Below are 12,632 nucleotides of genomic sequence, written 5' to 3'. Positions count from 1 at the left end.
CCACCTCTCTCTCTCCAGCCTCCTTCTCGTATTCTCCACTTAACTCCCGTATGCAAAATGGTGGACCCTGTGGGGTTTGTAGAGGCTTGGAAAGCACAATTTGCAGACTCTGAGCCTCCTAAGATGGAGCTGAAATCTGTGGGAGACATTGAACAGGAACTGGAGATGTGCAAAGCCTCTATCCGGAGACTGGAGATGGAGGTTAACAAGGAGAGGTTCCGCATGATTTACCTGCAGACTCTTCTGGCAAAAGAGAAAAAAAGCTATGATAGACAGAGATGGGGTTTTAAACGTGTTTCTCAGTTGCCTGAAGGGGGTGCAGAGCAGCAGATCCAGGACCTGCATCATCACCAGTCTGCTGACCAAGAAGAATATGAAAAAAGCAAGTCACAGCATGGGGAGGAAAAGTTCAAACCCAGGATACCCTCTATGCGAAAGCTGTCTACCCAGAGTGATGGATCAGACCTGTCACCTTTGGACAGCCCCCATCATGGAGAAGGAGAGCAGGACAGGTGTAAGTACTATGGTGAGGAGAAACTGAAGAGAGTTGTAGAAGATRCGGAGAATCGCTGTGATGCAGATGGCTCTCCTTCAAAACACAGATCGGCTTCCACTCGCAGGCTAGTGGGATCTGCTGAGAAGGAGGGATCTTTTGAACCTAAGGAGAGAGGGAACAGCACCAGTGTGGCAGCCCTGAGGTCCAATTTTGAGAGAATGAAGAAGGTTAATTCGCATTCTTCTGGAGATAACAAGGACATTGTTGAAAAGCCCTTTTATGTGAACATGGAGTATCATCATGAGAAGGGTTTAGTAAAGGTCAATGATAAAGATGTTTCTGATAARATAAGCTCCCTTGGTAGCCAAGCCATGCAAATGGAACGCAAAAAGTCTTTGCACTCCCTCCCTTCTAACATGGTACCCAGCTTTGGTGAGTTCCAGAGGCCTACATATAGGGGAAGGTCCTCGGAGAGCAGCTTTGGCTATGATGCAGAATATGAGGATGCTGAACTGAACGCCAAGTTTCTTAAAGACAACCTGATTAATGCCAATGGCAGCAGCCGCTCACCTTGGCAGCCCATGGACTTTCAGCCGTACCAGAGTATCTATGTTGGTGGAATGATGGGGGAAGGAGAAGGAAAAGGACCTATTCTGCGGAATCAGGGCTCAGCTGACCAGGAAAAACATCTCACGTGGCCCAGGAGATCTTACTCCCCTAGGAGTTTTGAAGATATTGGGGGAGGATATACTCCTGATTGTAGCTCTAATGAGAACCTTACCTCCAGTGAGGAAGAYTTCTCCTCAGGACAGTCCAGCCATGTCTCCCCCAGCCCCACCACTTACCGCATGTATCGGGATAAAAGCCGTTCCCCCTCCCAGAACTCTCAGCAGTCCTTTGACAGCAGCAGCCCACCAACCCCTCAGTCTCAAAAACGGCACCGGCAGCAGCAGGTCATCGTGTCTGAGGCTACTATTGTGGGCGTACGAAAAACGGGACAGATCTGGCCAAGTGATGGAGATTTACCCTCTGGGAGATGTCACCAGGACAGCTGTTTCCATGGGGATGCAGGTGTGTACCAGCTTTTTGCTTAGTCTTTTAAATGTATAGAGCAGGGAAGGGCATTGTGGAAATGAATGAGAGACCCTGGGTGAATCACTGTGAGGGGGCTAGTGTTTCATGTGAGAAGTCTGTGTTTAATTTGTAATTCTGCTGTTTTAGGAAGATCCTACAGAAGTATACGTCAGACTGCATTTTAGGAATTMAGTCTGGATTCCCAGAAGGGTTGATTCAGGCCTCTCTTGAGAGGATCAATGGAGTCCCATGTTAATCAGTTCTTAAAAGTTTCAGTGTGAACACAGAGGTAAAAAGGGGCCAGAATTTCACCAGGTATTCACCGTCTGTGGTGAATTCATCACCAGGTCATTCCCTCACTTTTATTCGTGCATTATGAAGTAAGTAGACTCAACCTCAGAGGTGGTGGTAATGTRCCCACAAGCTACAACCTGAGGGTTTTGCCAGAGCTTTACTGATAATGATGMTGCTCCCACAATCTTGTTTTTTCCTGTCTGTATTAATTGCAGTGCTAGTTTCTCGTTCTGTCTCGTGTCAGTCTTCARTTAGAGCTGATTGGAGATGATGATTGTGCAACCCTGTTCTTGGAGCGTTCTGCTATCTCTGAGYGAAGGAAGAACTTGGAATATCAGAAAGCCCCGAGGGAAAGATGTTAACTAAATTTCAGCAGAATAAAACTTTTTATTTGGGGAAGAATGGGTAATGTTTGAACCCGTTCTTATGTAAGTCATTCAGGCATGCAGGTGTGTCTGTGGAATCACAGTGAGTTTATAGGTGGAAGAGGCATATAAGGAATGATGTTAATTTAGRTGGATTTTTTAAATATATGTGGATGTCTGAATCTATTTAGCAAGACAAGGCATGTAATGTAAATAGTATCCTATGCTAGGAACAGTAGTCTCCTATGCATTAAATGAAAATCAAATCCAGGAATGAAAAAAAAATAATGTTTGTTTTGACAGACTTCTTTAATTATAAATCTGTGAGTTCTCTCATGGGTTTTCTTTGTCTCTGAATCTCTCATTTTAATAAGGGGTTAACATGTTATTTGCTAATGAGACCAAATTCCTGTAGTAGTGGATGAATTGAGAGGCCTGTAAGAGATGTCACTTTCTCAGGTTGTGTGAGTTTGCTCTATAAATTCTCAGAAGAGTAATTTTTCTGAAAGGAGATGCCTGGTTTKACTTTCCCTGCTGATTGTTTTTGTCAGCAATACTTTTGGGAGCAACAATGGAGGGAGAACTCTTCTGTGCCCTGCTGCCCTCCTCTCATCCCATTGTATTATTGGAAGGTGGATGGTTGTAGTGGCTACTCAGTGTGCATGGAAGCTCTGCACCTCCTCACCGTGCCTTCTCCCTTATCAGATTGGATGTACACCCCTGTTTTCTCTCTGGGACTGCTGCATTCTTGCTGGGTTTTAGGGGAGAGGCTGAGTCTTGTGTTCATTTGAACTGAGCTCAGCCATCTGTCTCTGCTCTTGTTTACTGATGCTCTTTAGATGACTGGGAAGCCTCCTGGCAGTTTCAGTTTTTGCAGAAGGAAACAAAGGGGTAAAAATAACAAAGGTTGATAAAGCTTGAGGATAAATTCAGTTTTCAAAGAGGCAATAGATAATTTTTATTTTAAATAATTTAGCTGGGATGCAGCAATTAAGAAAAAGAGGCAGCTGAAGAGTCAGAACACTTAAAATTCCTAGATGTACTGGAAAGCTTTGTGTCTTGTTCCTAAGGATGACCACACATTTCAGGCAAGGACAGAATGTAACTGATCCACCTTCTGCTTTCCTCAGCATAGGGGGTGACATGGCAAGCTTAGCAGGAACTTTCACCAGATGGCTAATCAGTACTGTCTTGCACATTAGCTGGTGGCAACTTTTTACTTAACCCAAAAGGCTTATGCCTTCAGAGGACTGTGTTTCTGATTAATTCCTACTGAGCATCATTTTATATGAATTTTCTTTCTTTCCTGATTAGGATGAATTTTGATCTGAAACCAATTGGCAGAACCTTATTTTCATAAAACAAACAAAAGGCACGAGAGAGCACTGTGTGATTAGCTGGCTGGCTCCCATTCCCCACTACCCCGCTCCGCTGCCGACTGTTCTTCATGACCATGTGATGCCAAAGCCGTTCACAGATCCAGAGAGATTTTCCAGCACCACTAGTTCTGCCAGRCTTCCCTAAAGTTTTGCTTGAACAGAGTGCAAATTTGAATCACAGTAGGTTCTGGCCAGCCTAAATGTTAATTAGCATCAAGTGGAGTTTGTTCAATAGTATTTGACTTCCGTTGTATTCAGATTGTTGTGTGTTTTCTGGCTTTGCCTTTGATGGCTCTTCCCATAATAATGCTGAGTGTGCTGTGGGCAGGTGCAATGTGAAATTTCCATCTGGATCTGTCCCACTGCACCTTGAGCTTGGCCAGCAGACACATGCTGTTCTGCCCAAATTATTTCATGAGTTCACAGTTAAGTGATGTTTTCCTGATTTTGTATTACAAAAAAGGATGTCACTCTCAAGTCAGTGGAGTCTGAGCCAAAATTTGAATCTGGGTTTTTGGATGGAGATGGATTATCAAAAACCCTAAAGCAGACTAAGGTGTAGTAAGCTTTCAGTTTTTTCCAAGGAGCAACATGAGAGCTTCGGGGTTGAGATTTGGTAATAGCTGTACTTTCTATTAAATGTACTTAATGGAGCCTGGGCAAAGATATTTATATTAGGATTAATTATGTATCACTAGTTTCCTGTAGTGGGAATAGAAAAAAAAAATCACATCTCAACTTTGCATTAAGCTTGAATATCTTTACTATGATTGTGAAAGAAGAACAAAATKTTTTAAATTCTGTCTTCTGTTAAAYATTAATTGCAGAAWTAGACATGAGAAAAGCCACTCGTGCATTTCTCCTTATGGTCAAGGGCAAAGTAGCACAGTGCTGTTATGGAGTGATGAGACCTTGCAATGGCCTCAGCTGGGACAGTTTTTTAACTAGCAGCAGTTTGTTAATGAAGGAGCCCACTTGGAGCTGTTGCTTGTCTTTAGAGCTTGCTGCATAAAATCAATGCATACTCTCTCAGCTCGGTGTGTGAAATGATTTTATCTATCTGCMTAATAACATGGAAACTATCTGGAGTCTGTGTAAATAATATTTACCTGCACAGCTGCTTCCTTCAAGGTGCCCCAGGAGTAACTTCTGTTCACGTGAGAAGACTTAGTGGTGCTCTGAGAGAGTCGTGCCAGGCTCCTTCTCTAGGAGCCAGCATGAACCACCACAGGGCTCGAGATGAGGTCAGTTTGGGAATATGTGTCATTTAATTCCATTGGAGTGAAATTTTACTTATTTTAACCTCTACGAAACGTGGGAGTTCTGAATGTCCCTTTCTGGAGAGCATGGAAYGTTCTCTATATTTTTAGTGAGCTTAATGTAGAGAGGGAAAAGAGCAATGAAATTTATGCATGTGAACTGCAAAGATCACAATTCCTGTTATATCAACAAAAGGCCATTTTAAAACTCCTATTTACCCAGAGCTGTAGGTCTTCAGTTTTTTGTGTGCCTTAAATGACTGACCAGGTAGGCAAGTTTCTGAATTTTCTGCTGTTAAGGCAAATCTAGATACCACTTATTTATAAATCAAGAAAGCATGTCGTGTGTCATCATGGAGGGACCTTGTTCTGTACCACTTTCTGCAAGGGTTTGCTTCCTGAGTTATTTGCATCTTTTGAGATCTTAGACAAGTTTCTTAATTCTGCACTTCTTCCACCCACTGTTGTATTCTGTGAATTTTAGTTTCAAGATGTAATTGGAAAAGTGCTTTGCAGGATTTTGCGGACTCCTGAGGCAACATGCTAGTCCTGTTGCTATTCAGAAGCACAACTTTTCTTTGAGCAGGTGAGGTGAGCTGATCATTCAACTGTGTAGAGATTCTTCCTTCTGAAGAGATGAAACATAGGAACTTTTGTAATATGCAGATTGCKTGTTAATTTTAAGGACTGCTAGCCACAGGTCCTGCTTTCCATCTGTGACTTACTTTGGATCAATAACGCRCTTTAAATTTTCTCTGACACTTGCTCAGTTCATTTTGCTATTATTTTTTAAACATGTTTTAATTCTTTCCTGTGCTGGTCAGTGATTTCCTAGGAGCACTGATGCCAAGATGCTGTTTAAATGCAACCCCCCACCCTGCCTTGCTTTTCAGTGATTTAGTGGCTTTTGAGATTATCAGGATGCTTGTACTACCACTCCCCTCTTCTTAGTCTGGGGGAGTGAAGAGCTTCCTCTTTTTCTTTTCCAGATGTCTCTTTCCCTTCCTCAGAGTTTAATGGAATCTAGGGAGCTGCTTTATGTCCCCAGTGACTGTAGAGGACTCTGAAGTGTTTGTTTTGTTCCTTCTTCTTGAACAGTTGCTGATGTTTACCTCAGGCCTGCCAGAAGTAATGGCATGGAGATAGATTCTATTTTTTCTTTTCTTAGGTTCACACTAGATCAGGTACTTTTGCAGTCACAAAGCACCTGCCTTTGAAATGGGAGTTTAAACCAACCCACATAGTAGTTGCCTGGTACTGAGGAGCCCTGGAGACTGCTGGTGTCACCTCATCTGCTTGGGTGAAGCTCATTTTTGTGCTCCATGATGGAGAGATCAAAGTGGCACTGACTTCTTGTGGTGTTAGACAGAGAACTATGAATTCTGCGCGTAGTGGGTCACAAAGCTGCTTGTCCTTCCTGCACAGTTACCAAGAGTTCAAAGTGGTCTCTCTGGCAATAGAGATGAGCTCACTTTGTGCAGCTGCCACTGCTGCTAGAGGGCTTGAGTGCAGGTGAAATGCATTACCATTGCAAGCTTAAAGTTTGGGAGTGGTGGAGGMACTCAGGTGGGACCAAGCAGCCCCAGAGCCACAGGGATATCCATACAGCATCCATAGTGTGATGGGTACAGACTGGAATGCTGTGTGTATACCAAAACAGTTGGACCMAGCTTATTCCAGCTACAGCCCTAAAGCTTTGCAGTGGCTTATGAAGTGATTTACTTGTGTATGCAGGTGAAGGACTTTRAAGCAGTGAATTATAGGTGAATGAAGTGCTTTGGTCTCCTGTGTTTTCTCCAGCAAAGCTGTTGCATGAGTGTGCTTTTAACCTTGAAGATTTTTATTATTTAGTGTAAATATACATGACCCCATGTACAGACTTGCAGGGTGCAAAACTGGAACATTATACTCTTSATTCTTGTAGCTGTGCTATCTCAAGCTAATGCTGAGAAAAAGAAAGCTAGGAGCTTACTAATTTGTGAAACTAATTGCTCTACCATCTTTCCTAAGTGCTTCCATTTGTCTAATACCTCTTGTTTGGATATTTGGATAAAATGCTGAATACGATCTTCACTCACTCCTTCATTAACAGCTTGCTTTTCATTGCCACCACAAAGTTTCACCTGAGCAAAAGTAATAAAATGAGATGACTGGAATGGCAAAGGGGGCATCCTGAGTAACAGATTTGGGATGAAACAAGAATAAGGTTTAATTAGAAAATTTGCAAAACCTTCAAGTGTGGGTTAGGAAATGCTTATTTTTGACTACTGGGCAGCACACTAGAGCTAATGATACTGACTCTTAAAAGAAGTGTTGTGGGYGGGGAGTGTGATTTGTAATCCAAATTTGGCTTTGCAGGCTGTCTGAGAGATGGGCCAACAAAGGAGGCCTAAGCCGGTAAAGGTTTGGCCCCCAGCAGTAGCCTGGAAACAGTTCTTCCAGTTCTAGCGTGTTCTAGTTTGGTCTCTAATGCCCACCCTTGCTCCCCAACCTCTTGGGGGKAAACAGTTATCATGCAGAGGCAAGGAGGATCTGTGTTTCAGCTTCAAGGAATTTTGGAGGTCAGTCTATAAAGGTTAATGAGGTGAGACTTGGCAAGCTGTTGGAGAATTGTTCCATTTCAATTACCATAGGGAAGCATGTTGCTGGTCATGAAAATCAGAGTGTTGATTGGAGGCACAGCTTATCTGGAGCTTGCTTTTCTCCAGAGAAACCAACACCAGCAGTTTGTTGTTTTTTTTTTTACTGTCTCCTCTTTGATTTGTTCTGCTCAGTCAGATAAGCATGGAGAGAATAATAAGGGCCTGATCCTGTTCTTCCCTTGGTGAAATATCATTTGCTTTAGTAATCTTTTGCTGGAACAGACATGGTGCTCTGGTCCACATTGGATGGCAGATAGATGGAGAGGTAGACTGCAAGGGACTAGAGAAATGCTGGCATAGATTAGTTTGGGTAAGCTGGACGTGAATGAAGTACTTCCAAAACAACWATTTCAGTGTCTTGAGTTACAAAGCAGGTTTTGGCTCACTGATGAYAAAGTGGATTGCTTTCCTGATCATATCTTTAAATTACAAGTGCTGTGAAAGTAGCCATAAACTGTAAGTAAATCCTTGAATGTCAGTCTGTCTTACTGCTGAGTTTTACAAATCTGTAACTTTTCTGAAYTTCTTTCAGATTGTACTGTGTGTGTTTTAAACAGTAAAATTGTCCTGTGTAGGACAGTGTGGTGTATTTCTGTCACAAAATCTGGCTGCAATTTGCAAATCTGTTACTAAAACAACAAAGCATGTCTCCCTTTTGTCTTCTTCCTAACTGCCAAAATTGTGTCTCTCAGACTCTTTCTTAACCAGGTTATTGCTCATGTAGTAATCACATTATTGCAAATGTAATTGGAGTCTGCTTTAGAGAACGCTCTGCCCAACTGTGGCAGCTGGAGTCAAGTTAGCTGCTCATGGCTACATGGATACAGGAGGGGAGTTTGTGTGAGAATCCAGWAGGACTGCCCTGTGGGAAGAGTGGATTGGTAGAGTTCAGTGTGYTGGTTTATACAATTGAATTGTGCCTTTTGGCATTACAGGCCTTGTGCATAGTTGTTAYCTTCTGTTATTTTTTATTTGCAGTCATTTCACCAATCTGTGTTACTACTGTGTGGGGTGAGGTTTTTTAAAATGATTATTTATTTTGTGGAGGATAAGGATTCTTTTTGAGGAGACTTGATCCACCACAACCTTCCTTCTTTTAAAATAATATATTTTTTTAAACCCTCAAAAGCCATCCTTTTCAGGAGCTTCGGCACAAGTTCTGAAGTATCCAAAAGCCCCAAATTATTTGCAGATTGGTCTGTGACAGCAGCACAGTAGCAACTGTAGCAGGCTGCTGTGGATCACACAGTATTGTCTGAAATCTAAGCAGGCAGTCCTGACAGGAGGAGTTATTTAATAGTGTGTGCTTGGACTGCAGCTCCTCTCCTTGATGTGTGGGAAAGTGCACTGTGCAGCCTTGGCTCACTGTGTGGTTCTTAAAAACGACAGAATATTCTARACTCCACACTGAAATGCAACCACTTCTCTGCTGGGGTATTTACCTTCTTTCTTCTGTTATCAGCAATTATGTACTCCCTTGGCTGCAGAGCTGGGGAAGGAGTGCCCATTTTGAACCCACAAGATGGGTGTGGCTGGAGCAGGCTGTTCTTAGGACAGTCTGAAAAAACCCCACAAAACCCTCACTTGCCTACAGTCACATCTGTGTGTTCTTTTGAAATGAGCCAGCAGCCTCCCAGAGTAATCTGTTGTGAAGGAAAATACCTTGTTCCCTGGAGCATCAGGCTCCAAATGTGTGTGCGCTGCTGGAAAGGGAATGTGATTGGTTTGTTGTCGCTGGGGMGGTGTCGCATCCCAACACAGCGCTGATTTGCTGCAGTGCAGTTACATCTCAGGGTATCACTGCCCAGGGAGAACGCCCCTGGCTGGGCTCARGGCTTCCCAAAAGAGCTCACATTATGTGTTTGGAGTGAGCCAAGGCACAGAACACTTGTTTCTGTGACGTTAGTCCAGCTGCCTGACTTCATAATTCACTGCCTCGCCTTCCGTTCTGCTTCCTGCTAACCGAGAGCTGCTCCGGAAATTTTTTATAGTGGTTTGAAGTGACATTAGCACACAAAGTTTCACAATATAAAATGCTCAGAAGAGTTGATCACTGTTTGAAAACTTGTGTGTGTTTGCCTGTCACCTCTAGTGTAAACTGTCCCGTTTGTTTGAATCCTTTTAGGTAGAACAAGTATGGGAGTTCCCTTCGCTGGGTAGGACACTTTCTCTTTACACTCTCCTGAGATGTCATTGGACCTCTCAGTCTGACAGGAATGAAATCACTGACATCACTCTGAGAAAACACAGCAATGTGTTTTCACACAACTGTCTTTGAGGAAATTATGGTATTTGGATGAATAAATTGTCTTTGCCATCTGTATCAATTACTCATTTGCATTTCTGGATTAGCCAGAGGAGACTGTCCAGTTGCAAAATTCTATTACAGTTCTCCCACCTAAGCCTAATTGTGGCAGATACCAAACCCAATGCTTAACTGTGATTAAAGGTGTCTTGTGTGGGTGATGGGCATCCTGCATTACATCAGTGGCTGCAGTGAGGAGCAGCACATCTTGCAGTCCATTCCTTGATTTACTGTTCTTGTTTTTCTTTATTAGGAAGCTGACAAGTGAAATCTAAATTGCAAGGAGGAAAAAGAATCTGACAAGGTGTCAGATGAAAATACACTCTTTAGCCAGGGGACATACATCACTCCTCTAGTCTTAGTATTGATCATCTGTGGCTCCTGATATGGGGTAAATAGGTTTTGGGAAGAGAATGTTTTAGTTAAATCCAGAGTATTGTCTCAAAGGCTTCCTAAGGTGGAACAAACATCTCTCAGTTCACATAAGTGAAGTCTCAGAGGCCTCAAGAGCTGACAGAAAGCCAGTGCACTTAATTTGAGCAGTACAGTGGGCTTAATGGTCAGCTGGATAAGTGTTTGGGTGAATCTTTTGTTCAGCCTTTTTTTCCATTGACATCTTTCCTAAGGAACTCACCCATAGGAATGAAGTATCCTATATTGTAACTCCTTTGGGTTCTCCATGATCTGCTGTTGCACTCTTTCCCTTGAAACCTGTGACTGTAATGGGCCTGAAGGCAGATGCTGCTGTAACAGAACTCATGATGAGCGTGTGTCTGATCAGGTGAGGGGGCTGCTGTGTGACAAAGACAATTGTGTTTARTCCTGGAGTGTATCCAGAAGAGCAGTGTGTGCTCACCTCAGCATTTGCTGACCAAACCATTTGCTGTCTTACACTTACGTGACAGTTCAGGTTTTTCTGGCAGAAGGGCCCTTGGCAGACCTGACTGATGGTCCCCATGCTCTTTTCTGATGATAGGGATCAGGAAAATTCCCTGKTTTTCCTTTGGTGTTTCAGGTGGTGTATTGAGCTGCAGGCCTGACTGCCTTCTTGAATTTATCTGTAGTGCATGACAGGGATGAGGGGCTGATTGCAGTGTTGAGATTGTTTACATGGTCTGCTGCTCTTGCCATTCAGATGAGGGCTGGGTTCTGCTTCATGTGAGAGCAGAAGGTCTCATATCTTATGAATTTATATGAGGGCACAGTCAAGACAATTACTTTCCACTCTCCTATATTCTTAAGTGATGTTTGAACACACAGCACAGAGAATGCAGACCTGTCACTGCACCCATTTAGGCTTTGGAGAGGCCCCTCCTCTGACGTGCTGAATTTCTTGAAGGTCCTCCTGAGCACAGCTGAGCAGTTCCACAAACCCATAAGCCTTTTCTCTTGTAGCTGTTGAGAAACCGTACTGCTTTGTATGGAAATATTTACATAAGATTTACACATCACTTTGACCCTTCCTAATACAAATTGATTTTGCAACTGCTGTATGCACTGAGTGAAATATGCAGTCACAGAGCTGAAGTCAACTTGCTATTACCAGTTTTTCTGTGTTGGTAAAAAGGTCAGTGTTCTCAGTAGGAAAAAATATCAGGAAAGAAGGTATGCGTTTGGAATAGGTAGCAAGGAAGGAGCAAGRCAGCTTAAAGAATATGGTTGTTTTTTTTGCTTGGATTATGATTTTATTTCATAGTCAAACACTTGAGACCTCTAATACTGTCTCGGGAAAGGCTTGATCAAGGTCTTGCTACTGCCAGGGGATTGCTGGTGACTGTTTTGCTGTGAGTGAAGCTCCACAGCACTAGTTGTTTGTTTCTGTATAACTACCTGAACCCAAGATACTTTGATTTTGAAGTCTGGGCTTGATCTCTGACTTCAAAAGAGCTGATAGGGTCTTCACAGGCTTAGGCTATAAATGTTTTAAAACTGACAAGCATGCAGGTTATTCTGATTCAGTAGCAATACTGATGTAGCTGAGAGCTGGCTCAGAACTAAGCTGGGCAGGCAGTTCAAAACTGTAATTCTGTTTTGAAGTTTCTTGTACCTCTTGGAGTACTGTGTTAGCTGTCCATATGCATCTGCCATGCCTCCTGGATAGGTGCTATGGAAACACTAATGCAATTTGGAAAGCATTTTTACTTTATTTAATAATTCTTTTAGTCACACTGCATCTGCCGTCTTAAGAGGAAAGTRGCCTGAAAAAGTGATAAAATGGTGTTTACGTAAAAACGTCAGGTATATTTTTTCCAGTTTGCCCAGTCCTCTGAGCTAGGACTCTCTCAAGATGAGTTTTGGTTAGGTAGGGGTATGCATGGAGAGAAAAAKATATCTGTTCTGTCTGTCGAGTATCTGAGACAGCAGCAGAGGTGCCTTCCTGTCAGCTGRGCTGTTGTGTGAGGCTGAGGTTGTGTCACACCCTGGGCTGTTCCATGGGACTGACCTGTCGTGTGTGTGCTCAGTGTATGCCCTAGTCCTGACCTTGACTACCCCAAATTCATTCAGGCTTGAGCACTGACCTGTACATAATTTGTTGTGGTCTCTGCTCAAACTGAAATACATACTAATGTGATCTAAGCTGTGCTTTGTTCTGTGCTTGATACATACACAGAGTAAAATTTCTCCTGCAGATAAAAAGTCACACATCTTCCTACAGTTAGTTCCTGTCCCTCATTCCAGAGCTGGTTTGAAATCTCAGGATCTCCACTTAAAGCAAGGAAGGAGACTTGATCATCTGTTATGTAAATGTGTTCTGAGTAAATGTGTGCACAAGAAAAATCTGAGGGAGAATTTTTAATTTGAATGCTGTATATAGGTG

General features: G+C 42.8%; 1 protein-coding gene across 1 annotated transcript in view; it reads left to right on the top strand.

Moving 5' to 3' along the window:
• The window catches only part of BCR (BCR activator of RhoGEF and GTPase), a 97,742-nt gene that overhangs the window by 590 nt on the left and 84,520 nt on the right, over positions 1–12,632 (top strand). The window contains exon 2 of the mRNA XM_057373862.1: positions 19–1,567. Within this exon, the coding sequence (XP_057229845.1) occupies positions 58–1,567 (1,510 nt within the window). The 5' untranslated portion in view covers positions 19–57. The remainder of the gene's footprint in view (positions 1–18; positions 1,568–12,632) is intronic.

The sequence above is a fragment of the Malurus melanocephalus genome, unplaced genomic scaffold (genome assembly GCF_030028575.1).
Source record: "Malurus melanocephalus ecotype Western Australia unplaced genomic scaffold, MMel_1.1 scaffold_208, whole genome shotgun sequence".
NCBI classification, from domain to species: Eukaryota; Metazoa; Chordata; class Aves; order Passeriformes; family Maluridae; genus Malurus; species Malurus melanocephalus.
This window is presented reverse-complemented; position numbering and strand designations above follow the sequence as displayed.